The following is a 19,810-nucleotide window of genomic DNA, read 5'->3' as shown; positions in this document are numbered from 1 at the left end:
GGGGACGTTATGCCCCCTGCCCCATCCACATGGCTGGCGCGCCACACCTCCCGGTTGAGCGCCCAATTGGGCGACTTGGTAGGGGCGTGGTTTGCTGCTCAAGATGCAGCCGTGCCAGCCATTCAGCCCATTTGCTCACCTTCTCGTCGCAAGTCACCCACCCACCACTCCCTTAGGGCTTAGGGCTTAGCTTTTCTCTTGACCTTGCTAGGGACCTATGGTTGGTCGCACAGGTTGCTCAGGGGGCCTGGTAGGAGTTTTTCCAACTGGCTTTAGGCCTTTTGGGTTTTTTTGCCTACCTCGTAGCAATCGTCACAACTTTCTTGGTATTGGTGGGTAGGTTAGGCATTGGAATGTGTTCGTGGTGTGTGGAAGGGCTAGGTGTGGCCAATGCCTACCCCTTCACTTTTGGGTATTCCGTTAAAGGAATCCGGCGGTCGTGAATCCTATCCGATGCCTGGGGGGGCATGGCACGACCCTCGGTGACATCAGGGGAGAGCTTATAGTTGTATTAGCATCAACAGGCTCCCCCTACTGGTGGTTAACCCCCTCTTCAGACTCACCCCTCTTTGAGTGGGTGGAGTCAAATCTTTCGTGGTCCAATGCCTAAGCCAATACCTTCTCACTTGCTGTAATCAATAAAGTTGTGGCCTTTTCTTGCCCATTAACCTTATATTCTGTGTCAACATGTCTTTATTCCACCAAGCGGGGGTTGGGTCCTCGAACCACAACCAGTTGTTGGTCAGGGGAAATCTTTAATGAACAACCCTCGTACATGACTACCTTTAGGGTTCGGTTCTTTATTAAAAAATAATAGCCTTTCACTTCACATATAAGAACACACCATCCTCATGCAATGGAAGGTCACATATCTTTGTTTCATGGCAAACTGGGCAAGCATGGCCCACTTAGCATCTTTTAAGAGGTACAAAGGAAGAGAAGCTTTACCCATCTGCAGCAGTGAAGAAAATAACATGCTGATGATTGCTTCTTTCCTTGGAGGGATTTATGCCAGGCCAGAATTGGTGCCTGCTGTGCTCAAATCCACTGTAGCTTGGTTTATAAGAAAAGAACAAGCAAAGTGTCTTTTCTACCTGCTGCATAATTTATTAGTACCAGGTTCTTTGATTCATTTTTTGATACCTGTTTTTTGGGTTCTTTCCTAATAGAAAAAAGTATCACTTGGAAGAGGGATGACATGCAAGAGGGCGGAGTGACACGTGTCTGTGTGTAAATAGATGCAATTTGTATCTGAATGTTGCGGCAAGACTTTTCAAGAGAGCCGCCCTTGAAAGAGGGATGCCCTTTGGGCTGTCTCAGGTGGCAAAAGGTCTGGATTTGGGGTGCTCCATTCAGTTGTAAGGCTTTATCCCAACCCAGGGGATAATCAAGGCAGCATAATGTAGTAATTGATGTGCTGGACTAGGACTTGAGATCAGGGTTCAAATACCCAGTCAGTCATGGAGCCCAAAGGGTGACATTGAGCCAGTCCACACTCTCCCAGTCTGACACACCCCACAAGGTTGTTCTGAGGATAAAACAGAGAGTAGTAGAACCCTGTATGCCACCTTGAGCTCATTGGAAGAAAAGGGGATATAAATGTAATAAAGAAAACAATAAGTAATATTTGAAGTCTCATGGATTTCTATAGGAATGCTAAACTTAGCTCCTTCTCCCTAACATCAACAGTCCTTAAATAGCGCTTTACTTGGCTAGATCATGTTCATTCTTAGGGTGTAGCTTCATTTTAGGTTTATCCTTCATTGCGGCAGAACAAATGAGTGAGACTACTGTAGAAAGGTGAAGCTTATATTTACTGCTCTGTCCACTTTTTCCTTTGGTGCCTGTACACAACTTTCAAGTGGCCCCTAGAAGGGAATATATCCCTCAGATTGAAAAAGCTCCCTTGCCCCTGAACCAGAGGGTCTAATTAAAAATAACTGGGTGCAATAAAGTGATTTTAAAAGCCTCCTTAAAGGTGGAAAAGGATGGGGTTAGATGACACACACCTCATTTTTTTCTACTTCAGACTACAACTGAAAAGCCTCTCCCTTTTGTCCTCATCAGCTACGTTTTGGGGAATGCTGAGAATGGTCCTCAGAAACCAATCAATGGCCTTAAGCAGAAACATGGGAATATAAGCAGTAGATGGCATGAAAAACTGCTAGTGTGGATAATCCTTTATCGATTGTCGAGTTGTATTGCTTTTGATTTAACTGACTAGACACCTTCTCCGATATCAGATGCAGGTAGGATCCCACAGGTTATCTTAACGTCTCTGTTAGCATCTGGGATGGAAGCATTCAGCATGTTGCCTATTTTACATACCTCCGTTGGATGAAAAGTAATAGAGTGAGACAATAACAGAACGCTGCTCAACCCCGCCTCTCGCGATTACATCTGTAAATGTTTGTTGTCAATTGAGCAAGACAAGAAATGGCAGTTATAGCTGGAGCCAGGCTAGGGTTGCTGTCAGATTTGATTTATTGTTGTTCTGCTCTAGTGTGGACAAGTATCCTAGCTCCTCCTCATGTCAATTTACATTCCATTTAATTTCTGTCTGGTAAAGAAATTAAACGTGGCTGGATGTACAGAGGAAGCTTAACTCAGAGTACTGCATGCAAAAGGTGCAACGAACAACCCCTCATCAGCTTCACTTATACAGTGAAATAACTTCTCTAGATTTGCTGCAGTTGGCAAGAGGTGAGTCACCTTGTCTATATCACTACTCTTTTTTATAGTCTTGGTAAAGGGGCAAGATTATGTGTAATTAGCAGCCAAAATATATAGACTGAAAAGAACTGAACTTCTTTATACCGTATTTTTGCTCTATAGGACGCACGTTTTCCTCTCCAAAAATTAAGGGGAAATGTGTGTGCATCCTATTGGGCGAATGCAGGCTCCTTGTCTTCAGCAATAGCAACGTGAAGCCTCCGAAGCGCAGAGGGAACACTCTCTCTGCACTCCGGAGGCTTCGTGTTGCTTTCACTGAAGCCTGGAGAGCGAGAGGGGTCGGTGTGCACTGACCCCTCTCACTCTCCAGGCTTCAGGGATAGCCACCAGAAGCCTCCGGAGCGCAGCGGGAGCTCCCGCTGCGCTCCGGAGGCTTTGGGTTCCTTTTGCTGAAGCCGGGAGAGCAAGACTCAGCAAGGCTTCAGCAGAGAGGGAGAGCTGCGCAGCGCCCCTTCAGTGAAGCGGGAGGAGAAATGGAAGGGGCTCTGTTTCTCCTGCCACTTCACTGAAGGGGCACTGAGCAGAGAGGGGGAGATTTATTTTTTTCTTGTTCTCCCCCTCGAAAATAAGGTGTGTCCTATGGTCAGGTGCATCCTATAGAGCGAAAAATACGGTAAATTATAACCCCTACTTTTACATTCCCTTCCTTATGCCCGTGTGTTTGTGTGCTAATTTAGGATTATACATCATACCGATGAAGTGGGCTTTATGCCCTAATACTTCGCTAAAATGAGATCCAACATAGCACATACAGGCACCTGCTCATGCAATTGGTTTTCTCCTTTCTTGCCTCCCCTCTGCAGCCCAAAGATACAAACCAAAATATTATTTTAACTACTGCAAGATGATTGATTTTCCAAATGATTCACACGTTTCGCAGGATTTTGCTCTCAGTCACAGAAGCAGCTTGCCAGGTGGGGAAGAACTGGCACCTCGATGGTTGGATTGCTATCGATTTCAAGGAAGGAGAGGGGAAGAGTTGAGGTGCAAAGGCACCAGCAGAATCAATCCAGCACTCCTGCCATTGTGTTTGCACTGTGCCAACCTCTCCACTTCCTGACCAAGTCCTTCCCAGTAAGCAACAGCAATCTACTTGATGGTAAGCTACCACAGTGGCTCCAGGCCAACTGGTCAGCTGCTTCTGTGTCTGTGGAAATTGGAGACATGGAGTATTGCCATCCCTGGCCCTATAAGTCATGTGAAATGGCATTGTGGTGCCCATGTGATTTTTCTGGAATATAGCCATAAGGGAGGCAGTAAAAAATGCGCTCCAATAACGTGAACAAAAATTACTCAGAGTTGCACATTATTCCCCACATGGAATCTGTGTCTACTAGAGTTATGGAAGAAGTTGCATCTGCTTCTATTGAACACTAAGGACTGCTGTTCAGTCCTGCCAGCAGATTATTAAGAGTTTGCACTGAAACCAGAAATCTCGGCTAACACACAGTCAACAAATTCACTCCTCCAAAGTTACATCACTTTGCTTGAGCTAAAATACACTCAAGCGCTGGGAACCTAACCTACAAACTAGGCTCAACGTTCTGACACCACCTTTTTTTTTTCTTTGCTGGCAATGATCCTTGTCAAAATGCTTCTCATTTCATTCCCAGTATTTTCATTCCTTTTTGTGAATGGAAATTGTTTGAAACCTTTAAAGAATCACCATGAAACATTGATTCATTGTTATGATATCACACTCTTCCTGTCTCCCCCTTTCCGAGTTTGAAACACACCATTTGAGAAACAAATTTCTCACCATTTGAGAAACAACCAACAGTGCCCAGAATACATTTTCAAAAGTGAAGTTTCTGTCAAGATCAACCTAAGCTGTACTAGGAGACAACATTGTTGATTGCTCACTGCTAAAACTGAAAGAATCAGGAAAAGCCTAGAGCATGCTCTTGATAAACTTGCTGAACAAAAGACATGCCAATCTGAGTCAAACAGTTACAAAGAGAAATTATTCTCTCACGCACAAACTGCAGGGACTTGGGGTCATCCAGTGAAGCGGAGTGGATTTAGGTTCAGACCAAGCAAGAATAAAATATCTTCACACAATGCATAATTGAATTCATTACCATAAGAAGTAGAGGTATCAATGATTTAGAGCTTTTTTTTTTTTTAAAGGGCTTGGTAATTTCATGCAGAATAGGCCTATCAGTGGATTTCAGCCATCATTGCTAAATTGAGACTTCATGTTTAAAGAAGCTATGCCTCTGAGTACCATATGCTGGGAGAAACATAGATGGTTATAATTCTGATGATTCCATTTTTAAGAAATCTGCATAAGCCAAATTTAAGTGGGTCAACATAATACACACATATACACACACTATATTTTTTTAGACAGTATATTTTATGCAATATACACGAAAGTGGTTTTTTTAGGGTATCTGCATCGGGGAGAAAATTCTATTTCTACTATTTCAAGAAAGGACCGGGTTCTGAACATGCTGTGCCAAGCTGTATCATTTCAACAACTTCATATAAATATTCAGAATGTGGATAATTTCCAGTCTTTTTAAAACCACCTTTTAATCATCCATTTTTAAAAGTAGATTCTTTCATTCTAATGAATTATTTCCCCAAACTTAGAAATACCTAGGTGCTCCATCCACCAAAGTGCTGCAAAGAAGAAAGATGATAATTTTGTGATATCAACAACAATGCCTTTTTAATGATCAAATTACACAAAGTTGCTCTTAAAGAATTTTCCTTCTCTAAAAATGTACCAGTCAGAGTTTACTCTGCCGAAGTAGCTTCAATTGTCAGCACAGGACATCTATGAGTTGACATAAACGTGCAACTGAACAATAAGAAAAAGATGAATAAAGACAGGTCACTGCCACTCACCTTTTCTGCTGACTGTGCAGTTCCAAAAAAGATTGGAATAAAAGCTAACCAAATGATACAGGTGGTGTACATAGTAAATCCAATTGGTTTCGCTTCATTGAAAGTCTCTGGAACGCCTCTTGTTTTGATGGCATAAACAGTGCATGTTACCATTAAGAGAATACTGTATCCAAGGGAACAAATGAGAGATAGATCAGAGATGTCACATTTGAGAACCCCACGAGCATTTTCAGGATCCAGAGTCCTCTGCTCTCCATAGTCCACGATGATATGTGGAGGATCGACACCAAACCAGATGAAGACTCCAAGAAGCTGCATGGAGATGAGGCTGAAGGTGATCACCAGCTGGGAAGCCGGGCTGATGAACTTTGGAGCGGTGACCGATTTTTTCCCTTGCTCAAATATTCGATGGATTCGGTTTGTTTTGGTGAGCAAAGCTGCGTAACTGAAGCACATGCCCAGCCCGAGGAAGATCCGCCGCAAAGAGCAGATGGCAGTATCTGGACTCGCAATCATTAAAAAAGTGATGGAGTAACAGAGGAAAATCCCAGTCAAGAGGACGTAGCTGAGTTCGCGACCCGAGGCCCGGACAATTGGCGTGTCGTTGTGACGAACAAACGTCACAATGACAAAGGTGGTTGCGATGATCCCGAAGATTGCTATGAAGACAGGCACAATAGCCCATGGGGAATGCCATTCCAGTTTGATGATGGGGATCGGCTGGCAGTCGGTGCGGTTGGCATTTGGCCTCTTATCGAATGCACACATCTCACAGGTGACCTCGTCCACTTGGTAATGGTAACCTTCGCAGCGCTCGCAATGCCAGCAGCAAGGCACTCCCTTGACCATTTTCTTCCTTTCTCCTGGTTTGCAGGGCAAACTACAGACCGATGTGGGATGAGTTCTCTCTCTGTTATCCCACTGCATGTCTTCTACCTGTGGTTATATATATTAAAGGGGGAAAATTAATGAGCCTTTCATTTTCTCCCATTTATAATATCCTAATCCTGGTCACAGGTTTGTCATAAATCACCTTTGTGCTGACAGTACAAATGCAGTTTACCTTGATAAGAAACCCGTTTTTCTCTCATATTGACTTTATGAAACTGCTAAATGATTGTGCCCAATAAATCATTTGTGCCACGGGCTTGATGAGTGCCATTAGTTTCTATTTACCTCTTTACTGCTGACCAAATTGACATTTGTAGAACGATTTATCGACTCCAGGCTAGTTTTGAAGCAAGACACCCTATAAAAAGGAATTTATGAGCCAATCACGTGCAAATAGAGTTCTCAAACATTTAATTAGGAAATAATGGCAGGTGGGTATGGAACTAATTTTTGCATTACAGTATAAGGAGAGAGTAAAAATCTTGGTGCATTGACCTGCAAAGAGCAAAAACTATTATGGAATTAATGGGTCTATCTTGATTTTAGAAGTAAAACCATGAAGCAAGAGAGCTTTTTTTAAAAAAGAGAGAAGTAGCAGCGCTTTTCAACTTTGTTTCAGGCTCTGTCAATCCCAGTACTGCAACCCCTGTTGCAATCCTTCCTGTTTCACTATCTATAGCATTATCCCTTGCTATCCATTGTCTCAGTCTTTTTAGGCTTGTAAAGAGTTAATCTGTTCATTTAAAAGTACCTTTACGCTGCCCTTTCAAGGAAAATCCTTCCCATGCCAGCTTAACAACAACATTTAGAATATATACAATATAGATCCACATCTGCTGCAAGGGTAGGATAAAACGTGTTCTAGTTTTCATCAGCCCTAGCCAGAATGGTCAATGGTAAGGCATGATGACTGCTGGAGTCTAATATCCACCATATTGGGCCCTATGACTGGAGGGGATATTCAATTGATGGTTCCGCTTGTTAGAATTCCTGCTCCATGATTACAGTCATGGGATTGTTGTCTATCACATGACGGTATATGTTTTGACTCCACAGAGGGGGAAGTGACGGAAACAGGATGTTTGTGTTACTGTGTTCTGTGAAGTGGGACTATTGTCCTTTGTTCTTTTTCTCTTTGCTGCCTGATGCTGGAGAAAGAGGGAGCCATGTTGCAGTGCTCTGTGTGTGTTTATATGTAAATAAAGTAGATTAGCCAAAATTGCTGAGTTGCTGAGGTCTGTTACGCATGATGCACAAACTCTGCGGATCCCTAAGTGTGCCGGTGTCGGTTGGCATCGGTTGCTGTGATGTTTGGGCTGAAGAAAGCTTTGGAAGCTCCCGAACGATTGACCAGGAGGGAGAGAACATGCCAGTCGGGCGTGTGTCTCTGCCAGGGTCCTACTCGAGTGTAGGCTGAGCTCCTGACACTGCTGCTGGTGCTAACCTGAGACAGGGCCATCTCAGTGACAGGTCCCCATTTGTGGAATGTCCTCCTTTGTCTCTTTCTCTCATTCTTACCTTTCTGGACAAACTATTTTTTAAAAAATCCTGCCTGAAAGATACAGTCTCTGGGAACCTTGAGATGGTTAGCTGTGAGAGCATGTTTTACATGGGGATGTGAGTTGTGTTAGATTTGTTTAAAAATGTTTAGAAATGTCTTTACTTTATTTTTGTTGTTGTTTTAAATACGTCACTTCTCTGTTTGCCACCTGGGCTCTTTTGGGAGGAAGGGAAGCTTATAAATTTAACAGACATTATAAATAAAACAAAACATCTGGAGGGTTGCAAGTGCTCTATAACCTATTCCATAATCCTTTTTAATGTGCCGTAGTACCATCTCAGACAGCTAATTGCAAACAAAGGGTAGACCATTTGAAAATGGTTATTCTAAAGGGAAGTAAGAAACACTGGAACCTGGGCAATTCTATTGTTGGGTTGAATGAGAGGGCTCTGGTATTCCTTTAATCTTCTACTAGGCAGTATTTCACAGAATTTCATCCAACTATTGTCATTGCACTTAAAGTAAAGGATGCCTCTCAGAATGTTTGCAGTTGTTAAATACACTTTGAAATGTCCCACAGGTTACAGATTCCGGGGGCAGCAGAGGCAATAAATCCCCATCTCGAGAAGGTCAGTAGTAATGATTCATATAATAGTTTTCATTCCAGTGCCTCTGACAAATAAACTATGTAACGCATAATTCATATTATGACACCCTACTGGTACAAGCGTTGGGAAACATTCTGGGTGAACAAGATTGCTTCTAATTTCTGGAAATAAAGGGTTTCAACAGCCCTAGGCTGTTATGTCACAGAAAGATTAAAGACTAAAATGTGGTGTTTTGAACATCAAAAATGCGTGAATAAAAATAGGAGATATTTAATACCAATGACTGTATTTGGGAAAGGCTGCATGAACAGTAATTTTTCATGCTCACATTCAATTTGTGTGACTTTATGAAGTCAGAGGCTCATAGGACTTGCACGCTTTCTTTTGCCAACTTTCAACCAAAGCATAAAAGGATTTTACCATTTTTTATGTAATGGGTTTGTTGAAAAGGCTGGCTCGGGGTTTCTTTTTTACATTTGAGAACTGAGCAGATAAGGTTGAACAGTTTTTGTACACAAGTGAGGAGGAGAGGAGATAGAGGGATGCAAGGACTTGTTGTTTTTTTGTTCCTTGTTTTTGCATTGTCCAGTGGTGTACTGGTAAATTTTGAAGTGCAGGAGGTCCTACACACATACCATGGAAAAACAATTCATAACCTGAGGCCGAATTTATCAGCTGTCAGTCACGGAATAGTGAGCTGGCAAAAGGATGCTATAGTGGTTTGGCATGTTGAAATTCAACCTGTTGCAACTACAATCCTATGAATAGTTACCTGGAAGTTAGCGCCATTGAACTTAATGGTGCTTACTTTCAACTGCACACAAGATGCTATAAGACAAAATGATCATCAGGCAATCAAAATGCAGCCCTTAAATTAGAAATGCAAACAACCTTGAAAAGAAGCACAACCATTTAAGCTAGCAGCATTTCCTCCTTCTCGGACTTCCTCTATGCTAAACCCTCATGAAAAACTGCAAAACTTGGAAGCATCAATTTACAGATTTGTTCATAGGAAAAAACTACAGGTAGAAAAGGGCCAATGAATGAAACTGCCATTGACTATGGTTGATGATGGTGAGAGGGTTCCATTTTTAGCTCCAGCAAACATGGGGAGTCTCCCACTGTGTAGAAAGGCGTTCCCATCCATCTTGAAGTCACGTTGGCAGAAATGCTGTAGGGATATCGCGGAGGGAGCACACTTCCCCACCAGCAGGCAGCCACAGTCTGTCTGCACGCGTGACCTTGGGGTGCAGGGCAACCCTCCCCCCCGGCAAGCCACAGCTGTCTGGTACATCGTTCCACCTATGTCTGACCTTTTGCGGTCTCAGAAGTCAGCGGTGTCCTGTCTGTAACTTTTTCCCTGAGACTTTTTTTCTCCTACGTCATACACTGTGCAAGGGGAAAATGACGCTGTGGAGCAGGTGCCAAAATAGCTTTGTACCACCCCACGATCTCGGGACGGAAGATCTGTAAAGGTCACAGCCCAAAATGTATCTTCCTAGCTTGCATATTTGTCTCAATAAAAGGAGGCTCCACAGGAATGGTGGTAGCTCACTACAGCCCACCTGTGCGCAGCTCACATGATGATCAACACCTGTCTTGGGCCTTCACTTCAAAACGCCAGCTTTCTTCCCAGAGCAAAAAGAACTGTGCAGCTCCTAGATGGAAATGAGAACTAACCCGGGTCCCACTGAATAAGTATTTGAGTGTAAATATCTTTGGCTGGATTGTGCCGAACCCCTCAATTTATTTCAGAAGTTTATTTGGATAATCCAAGGTTTTGCACAGGCTTGCATGCAAACAAGCTCCACACTGTTCCCTCTAAATGATACCTTTCTCCTTTTTTTGTTATCTTTAATTATGATTGCTTCAGTGACCAAAACTGAACAATAAAGGAACACCTCAATATTTCTTTGTTTTTAGAAGTGAAATGAGGGCAAGTTTGCTGCCGTGTGGTTTTCTCGCAGTTTGAAAAGGCACAATACCACCTAAGTATTAGCTATGATTTATAATTTGCTCTAATTCATACCCCTGACATGTCATAAGCTAAACATTAAAAGCATAGGCACCCATGCCACTTAATGAGAAGAATGAGTGGACCAGGACAGGCCTTCTGAACTGAGTGCACCATTTGATCTTTAATGACAACACTAATCATTCATGTTGCGAAAGCTGAATTAAGATGAGGGGCATGGGCTCAGCATGTTGTGCATAGAGGTTAATAAGCACATTCACCTTCCGGGCTCTTGTACAACCATTAAATTGATTAGCAGCGTGGTTGACAACATCCAGTGCGCAAACAATAACCCTACATATAAGCTATCTAGTTAGTTGTAAATAATAATAATGATGATGGGGACACGGGTGGCGCTGTGGGTAAAACCTCAGCGCCTAGGACTTGCTGATCGCAAGGTCGGCGGTTCGAATCCCCGCGGTGGGGTGCGCTCCCGTCGTTCGGTCCCAGCGCCTGCCAACCTAGCAGTTCGAAAGCACCCCCGGGTGCAAGTAGATAAATAGGGACCGCTTACCAGCGGGAAGGTAAATGGCGTTCCGTGTGCTGCGCTGGCTCACCAGATGCAGCTTGTCACGCTGGCCACGTGACCTGGAAGTGTCTGTGGACAGCGCTGGCTCCCGGCCTATAGAGTGAGATGAGCGCACAACCCTAGAGTCTGGCAAGACTGGCCTGAACGGGCAGGGGTACCTTTACCTTTAATAATAATAATAATAATAATAATAATAATAATAATAATAATTTTTATTTATACCCCACCCTTCCTGGTTCCAAAAACCGGGCTCAGGGCAGCTAACAACAGATTTAAAACACTTAATTGATGCAACGAAATACAGTATAAAATACAGTATAAAATGTGAATAACAATGAATTCAGAATTCAGAATAAATTTAGGGGGGGAAATCAATCCAATAAACATTAGATGCATTCGCATTAAAAAATATTTTTGGGTAAGAGTCCGCTATGATGAACATCTGAAGTACCAAGGCTGTTTTCACTTCCTTTGGGTGGTTGATGAAATGGGCTACATATGTGGAAGCACCTATTTACTACATCTGTATCCTGTCATTCCTTCCACAGAATTCATGCAGACAACACAGGGTTCCAGGCAGGACTGACTGGCCCAAGACAACTTGCTACCAAAGACAAAGTGCCAGATAGCAGCATTGCTCATGTTTCACATGCAGAAGCTGACCAGACTGGAATCTGGATCTTACTCTGGCACTGATAACAGGCCAGCATCCTCCACCACATAATTTGCTACTTTGGTGAGCACACAACCCTCTGGACTCCAGCAGAGGGGAAAGGCCAGAGTGCCAGATGGTACAGAGCTGGTCCTGATTTACTAGGCCGTTTGCCATTCAGACACAGATAACATGCCCCCCAACATTCCTCCAATGAAAATAAGGATGTCCTATTCCATCATCATCATCATCATCATCATCATCATCACCACCATCATATTTATACCCTGCCCATTCACTCTGGGAGGCTTCCAACCTATATAAAAACATAATAAAATATTTAAAAACTTCCTTATACAGGGCTGCCTTCAGATGTCTTCTACAGGTTGTATTGTAACTTATCTCCTTGGCTCAAGGGGTCACATAACTCCACACCCTCCAACATGTCTCCAATGAAAATAGGGGCATCCTAAGGAGAAGCGGGGCATTCTGGGATCAAGTCAGAAACCAAGGCAGCTTCTGTAAATTCGGGACTGTCACTGGAAAATAGAGACATTTGGATGGTCTTGCTGAACTTGCTGAACTCCAGAAGTCCTGGCCTCTAGACCAGGGGTCTGCAACCTTTAAGACAAAAAGAGCCACTTGGACCCGTTTCCGAAGAAAAAAGAAACTGGGAGCCGCAAAACTCGTCATTATAAAAATAACTTTTTTGTCACTTTTTAAAAATTATTTCTTTGTTTGACCCCTCAGAATTACTCCTCCTCATAGAAATAAACGTTAAATTAACAAGTTACCTTTTTGTGTGTGTGTGTTCTTCACTCCCCTTCAAAACAGTGACCAGCGTACATGCCCCCTTTCAATGCAGTGACCAGCGTATATGCCCCTTACAATGTAGTGGGCGGGAAGGTGACGTCGGGACGGTGCGTGACTAACGCACACACCACCCCCATGCGACATCACAGCCAGTACAGCACCCGCCACAGTGGGGAGTGTCGGGGCGCACAATGCGCCTCCTCCCCTTGCTAGTATCCGCCCCGAAGCCGTGGCAAAGGTGTAAAAGAGCCACATGCGGCTCCGGAGCCGCGGGTTGCAGACCCCTGCTCTAGACCATGCCGCAGGTTCTGACCAAGAGCTACATCTCTGGTGTTTTTATTGCTGCTATTAGCCAAAAGTGTTATATGGCCTGCTTCAAGATCCGCTCAGCAGAGAATGTGCCTGCTCTATTCTGGCATAAGGTCCATTCCCAAAATAAGGCAATCATGGACTGCATGCATTTGAAGTAAATATTTATTGTGCGGTTTGATGTGCATTGCACCCTGCCCAAGCACACAGATGATTTCAGAAATTAGGTGTGAATCGCCTATGCTAAAGCAAATGTAACCCATTATGAATCTTTTTTTAAAAAAGAAAAAGATAATTGGTTTCAGCTTTAGCATCTCAGGCAACCTGTAGGTGCATGCTAAAATTAGAAATATTTAAAACGAAGTGTAGATAGGAAACAAGTCAAGGAAACAAGTCAAGGGCAACCAATCTATCAGAATGCAAACAGACCCAGAAATAAAAGCTGTCAAAAACCTGGATTGACAGTCAGTTTCATTACTGCATTTGCCAAGGTTCCTAAGAATGGCCTCAGTCCCTCGACCTAATGTGTGCCTGCCGACTGAAAAATGGTTGTGATGTGCTGGAATTTCCAATAGTTCATCTGTCTGAATATAACACCCCATGGTATTATTTTTGGATCTACACGTGGAGTAAATAACGCTCCATTGGTAAATCAAATATAAATGTAAATGATGCTGTTATCCAGAAGCTTCCCACAAAAACCAACAATATAGAAAATGTCTATATTTGGAATTTGGGGAAAAAGATGCTCAAGGAGTGTTCTAATGTCTCCTGGATGAGCAAAAGTTGAGGTCATCTCATAGACGATTACCAAACTGGGAGTCAATTATTACTAGAAGCTTTAATCAAGATTTCACATGAAATTGCTGTAAAGAATCATGACTAATAATTGTTCTACAATGACTGCTCCCCGCATAAAATGGGGGGCGCCCTTTGCATGGACACGCACAGCCCCTGGATCTGGAGCAGTTCCATCAGCATAGGCTTGGCTTTGCCTTCCCTCAGGTGTGATACCTGGAGGTCTCCACCTACCCCAGTCAGTTGTCCAATCCCACCTGGGGCAAGCGTTGCCAAGGAGAGCAGACCAGGTAGGGGAGGGACTACCTGGCCACACAATAGAGGGAGGATCTTACCTGGGAATCCTCACTTGGCTCCAGAGCTTCTCCCACCCTACGCACCCTCAGTTAATGTCTTATTTTGCAGGTTAACTTTTCTTCACAGGTATGCGAGCGCTGCTACATTAAGGTCACTGTTAAAGGGCCGGAAAGGAATTTCCCTGCATTGGCAGGTTTTGCCTTTCCCGTAGCAAAACGTCACAACTTTGGCGGTATCAGGCCTTGGGCGGAATCCTTTAGTCTATTTCCTCTTTACAGCGGCGATACCAGGGTTCCCCGCTATAGGGGTTTCTGAAGGGAGCCTTTGACCGTACGCCGAAAGGTCGTCATTGCTTTCCCCTGCGGCGGCAGCGTAACGGGGGCGGCTATCTCTGCTTGAATATATGTTCTCCAGAGCCGGCCCATCCCCCCCACACACACACTGGATAACCCTAATGCTCCCTAGGTCCCCGGCTGGGAACCGGGGAGGGATAACGCCCAATGCCTGAGCCAAGGTCTACCCACATTTGAAATTTAATAAAGTTGTGGCCAATTTAATCCCATAGGACGTTGTCTTGAGTCGTTATTCCACATGACGGGGGGGACCGCTTGGGATCTGGAGACTCCGCCTGTCCACACAATTCTCCAGTCCACTAGAAAAACATTATAAACTTCTGAAAAAATATGTTGTGTATCTTATTTTTTACTTTCTTCTTTTAATCTTATTTTTTGAACTTTTTTTTTGTTTTTAAAATGACAGTTCAGTTCCTTCATATTCCAAGTTGCCATTGCTAAACTCTTGGAGCATTATCCATAATCTTCCATGCTTATTTTTTATCTGTTTTCCCCCATTACTTCTATTTGGGATGTAACTTTACTTGAGACTTAATATTAGGTAATATATCATCCTAAAGTATAATTAAATAAGAAATGGAAGTAGCTTTTCCCCCCTCTGGAGGAAATTATATATCTGCTTCTATCTATAAATAAATTGGACATCATCATTATCTATGTATACGAAGCAAAACTGACATAGTACCAATGATTTGCATCTAAAACGATTAAGATAAAGAACTTTGTTGTTACCTTAAACAAAAAGAAGACATTCAAAAGCCAAACTTTGCAGGGGAAAAACCTTCTCAGTTATGTTTTTGTTTGTTTTTTAAGAAAAAAGCAATACAGTTTGGCAATGACACTGCCGAGATTTGAGTGCAGAATGAAAATTATGTGTGGATTCACTTAGCATATCCATTCATCACCTATGCTACATGTTACCAGAGGGAATGCATAACAGAGTGTTTTGTTTTAGTTAGGTGTCTCTTGGTGAATTCATCTATTTTTCAACAGATCCATCAAGCGGAAGAGAAATATGCTCCATTGATGCCCATGTAGAATATACTTCACCACACTAATCTGTAGCCTCTCAATTGGTTTGACATTGGGGTTGCTTGTTGGTTGTGTGTTTTGTTTTGTTTTGAGTAGAGGCAAAGAGACAATACTTCAAGTGTTCTGCTTCCGGTATGGCCTTTTGATATGAGCAAAAGAAATATTCATTATCATCATCATCATCATCATCATCATCATCATCATCATCACTTATTTGCATGCCACCTTTCCATAATTAAACCAGGCTCAAGGCAGCATGCAAAATGAAAATATTTACTTAATTACAAAAATATTACATGAGGAATCACAGTTGTTGACATCCATCTGTCTTGAGATGTGCCTCAGGGGTGAAGGCAAGCTACTGTCTTAGCAGCACCAAAGTGAGCTCCCCGGAATGCAAACTGGGGTAGTGTGTGTGAGTAGATCCTGGGCTGCTCAGACAACAAGACCCCCCTCTCAGACTCACTGATGTGGTCCAAAGGAAAGCAGAGCAATATTTTTGGCACAAGCTTGGCTGCAGGAATTGCGTGCCAAGGCCCCATGACCTGCGGTTCCCTAGTGGATAAATAAAACACACAAGTAGATTTTGGTTTATGGGTTCAAATAGGCCAGAACTTTATTGGTTACAAATGTGAGCGGTTTGGCTTAGGCGTTGGGTGAAGCCAGACTATATCTCAACCCCCACCTGTCTGCTGGGAGTCCAGCTAAGGGTAAACCACCAAAAGGGGGTCCCTAAGACTTACACTGGGACATGGGTGGAGCTGTGGGTTAAACCACTGAGCCTAGGACTTGCCGATCAAAAGGTCGGCGGTTCGATTCCCTGTGATGGGGTGAGCTCCCGTTGCACGGTCCCTGCTGCTGCCAACCTAGCAGTTCGAAAGCACGAAGTGCAAGTAGATAAATAGGTACCACTCTTGCGGGAAGGTAAACGGCGTTTCCGTGTGCTGCTCTGGTTCGCCAGAAGCAGCTTAGTCATGCTGGTTACATGACCCGGAAGCTGTATGCCAGCTCCCTCAGCCAATAAAGCGAGATGCGTGCCACAACCCCAGAGTCATCCGCAACTGGTCCTAATGGTCAGGGGTACCTTTACCTTAACCTTTAAGACTTACATCAAATAGGGGCACCCCGAGGGGTCCCTGTTGGGGTCGTTACATGGTCCTAGACCATGTCCGGGCATTAGACCAAATCCACACCCCCGGATCCTTTCAATAGGACAGCCTTAATGATGGAGGGGCAGGAGGTGGCCACAACTTCCCCTCCATCCAAACAAAGGCTTAAAGGTAAAGGTAAAGGGACCCCTGACCGTTAGGAACTTCCGGGTCAGCGCCATCGCTAATGGCGGATTCCCTCTGAGTCTCGGAGGGATCGGCTCCGTGGGATCGGGTCTTACCGCTGCGGCAAAGCGGGGACCCTTTTAAAATCACAGGCGAAGGAAGCCTGTGAACGTGGGGACTCAGCGGGCACCATTTGTGCCCCCCCAAGCTGCGAAGGGACCCTTTTTAAGGGCTCCGGAGCGGGACGGGGCGAGCAGCGCGGTGCTGAGAGTCGACTGCTTCTTCCACGCAGTGAAGCCGCACAGCCGTTGACGGAGAGCGCTGACTCCATCCAAACAAAGGCTTAAAGTTAAAGGTAAAGGGACCCCAGACCGTTAGGTCCAGTTGCGGACGACTCTGGCATTGCGGCGCTCATCTCACTTTATTGGCCAAGGGAGTTGGCCTACAGTTTCCAGGTCATGTGGCCAGCATGACTAAACCGCTGCTGGCATACCAGAGCAGTGCATGGTAACACCGTGTACCTTCCCGCCGGAGTGGTACCTATTTATCTACTTGCACTTTGTGCTTTCAAACTGCTAGGTTGGCAGGAGCAGGGACTGAGCAACGGGAGCTCACCCCGTCGCGGGGATTCGAACCGCTGACCTTCTGATCGGCAAGCCCTAGGCTCTGTGGTTTAGACCACAGCGCCACCCGCGTCCCTTAAACAAAGGCTTACCCAATGCCTAACCTCACAAAGTTGTGATGCTTGCTACGAGGTAGGCGAAAACCAAATGGCAGAGCCAATTTGCCAAGTGGGAAAGATTCCAGTCTGGTCTCAACAATATGGCTTCCTACTATTAGTCCATAGCAAGGTGATAATGCATCAAAACAGAAAAAGAGGGCGAGGTGAGTGGGAAATCCGGTGAAGGGTGCGAGAGGATGGCGTCCCTGCCATGCTCGAGTTTAAACTCCCTGTGGACATGGCCCTGCTGGCACTGGTTGGTTGGCGAGGCCCACCCCTTGAGAGAGGGCCTGCCCAGCACCAATAATGCGGTGAGCCAATGGCGGGGAGCGCGCCAGTCTCAAACCCTTGGTTGGGTATCCTGGGGCCTGGCTGCAATGTCACCCACCAAATAAGTCAAGCGGACTTGCCAGAAGGAGGTGTACAAGGCACCATCCAATCATCTTAGGGTGGTATATAAATTGAACAAATAATAATAACCATAATAATATTAACATTAGTAATATAGCCAATGTTAGTCATACACAAGGTAGACCCTTTGACATTGATGGACATGACTACTTACTAGCTAGTTACATAAATTTAGTGGGGGTCTACTGAGCAGTTGGGTACAGCGCTTAAAATATGTGCATATTAGATTATAGAAGTATTTTATTTATTCCCATGCATTTAGATCTCAACCTTTCTTCAACATGTGGCATTCAGCAGGTTGGGACGCTTCAGGAATTTGATCTTTGAGAATCCTTACATGAAACGACTTTATCTGCAACTCTTGGAATTAAGCTGTCAAGTGGATTTCACACTTCTTTGAATGTTGCAACACAGTTATTGGCAGTTTCAAATGTAAGCAAAAAGTCATTTCAATATGTATTTTGAAATCAAGTACAAATTCAAATTTGTACAACTACCGCACAATTTCACTCATTTCACATGCTAGCTGGATTTAGAAGAGGCAGAGGAACCAGAGACCAAATTGCAAACATGCGCTGGATTATGGAGAAAGCCAGAGAGTTCCAGAAAGACATCTACTTCTGCTTCATTGACTATGCAAAAGCCTTTGACTGTGTTGACCACAGCAAACTATGGCAAGTTCTTAAAGAAATGGGAGTGCCTGATCACCTCATCTGTCTCCTGCGAAATCTCTATGTGGGACAAGAAGCTACAGTTAGAACTGGATATGGAACAACTGATTGGTTCAAAATTGGGAAAGGAGTACGGCAAGGCTGTATATTGTCTCCTTGCTTATTTAACTTATATGCAGAATTCATCATGCGAAAGGCTGGGCTGGATGAATCCCAAGCCGGAATTAAGATTGCCGGAAGAAATATCAACAACCTCAGATATGCAGATGACACAACCTTGATGGCAGAAAGTGAAGAGGAATTAAAGAACCTTTTAATGAGGGTGAAAGAGGAGAGCGCAAAATATGGTCTGAAGCTCAACATCAAAAAAACGAAGATCATGGCCACTGGGCCCATCACCTCCTGGCAAATAGATGGGGAAGAAATGGAGGCAGTGAGAGATTTTACTTTCTTGGGCTCCATGATCAGTGCAGATGGTGACAGCAGTCACGAAATTAAAAGACGCCTGCTCCTTGGGAGAAAGGCGATGGCAAACCTAGACAACATCTTAAAAAGCAGAGACATCACCTTGCCAACAAAGGTCCGTATAGTAAAAGCCATGGTTTTCCCAGTAGTGATGTATGGAAGTGAGAGCTGGACCATAAAGAAGGCTGATCGCCGAAGAATTGATGCTTTTGAATTATGGTGCTGGAGGAGACTCTTGAGAGTCCCATGGACTGCAAGAAGATCAAACCTCTCCATTCTGAAGGAAATCAGCCCTGAGTGCTCACTGGAAGGACAGATCGTGAAGCTGAGGCTCCAATACTTTGGCCACCTCATGAGAAGAGAGGACTCCCTGGAAAAGACCCTGATGTTGGGAAAGATGGAGGGCACAAGGAGAAGGGGACGACAGAGAATGAGATGGTTGGATGGTGTTCTTGAAGCTACTAGCATGAGTTTGATCAAACTGCGGGAGGCAGTGGAGGACAGAAGTGCCTGGCGTGCTCTGGTCCATGGGGTCACGAAGAGTCGGACACGACTAAACGACTAAACAACAACAAATTCAAATACTTTGGAAGGGTGTGTTTTGTTTTGTTTTTAATTGCAGATGAATACCAGAAACGAAATGGAATTAAGGGTGAAAACAAAGAGAAGTGGAAGACACCAGAAACAGACGGATTTTCCAATTCCCTCTAAAGGGCGTTCAGGTGCCAAGCACTAAACACCAGATACAAACATGCTTAAATTTAGCCTGGTTGCCCTGGTATTATACAAAGCCAATTCTGATGTTTCAAAATACTTGCCAATGACAACTGCAAAAATATGAAGCCCTCGCTCTCTTATGAGTCTTTTGGGGAAAGCGCACCA

The 19,810-nt window shown here is 44.1% G+C and overlaps 1 protein-coding gene across 3 annotated transcripts in view; it reads right to left on the bottom strand.

The window, feature by feature from the left end:
- Nucleotides 1–19,810, bottom strand: part of GRM8 (glutamate metabotropic receptor 8) — a 585,307-nt gene that overhangs the window by 60,186 nt on the left and 505,311 nt on the right. For all 3 annotated transcript variants that reach the window (XM_082239575.1, XM_082239577.1, XM_082239576.1), the window contains exon 9: nt 5,590–6,525. In XM_082239575.1, the coding sequence (XP_082095701.1) occupies nt 5,590–6,525 (936 nt within the window). The remainder of the gene's footprint in view (nt 1–5,589; nt 6,526–19,810) is intronic.

The sequence above is a fragment of the Podarcis vaucheri genome (genome assembly GCF_965113315.1).
Source record: "Podarcis vaucheri genome assembly, chromosome: 10".
NCBI classification, from domain to species: domain Eukaryota; kingdom Metazoa; phylum Chordata; class Lepidosauria; order Squamata; family Lacertidae; genus Podarcis; species Podarcis vaucheri.
The sequence above is the reverse complement of the archived record's forward strand: the minus strand, read 5'-3'. Positions and strand labels throughout refer to the sequence as shown.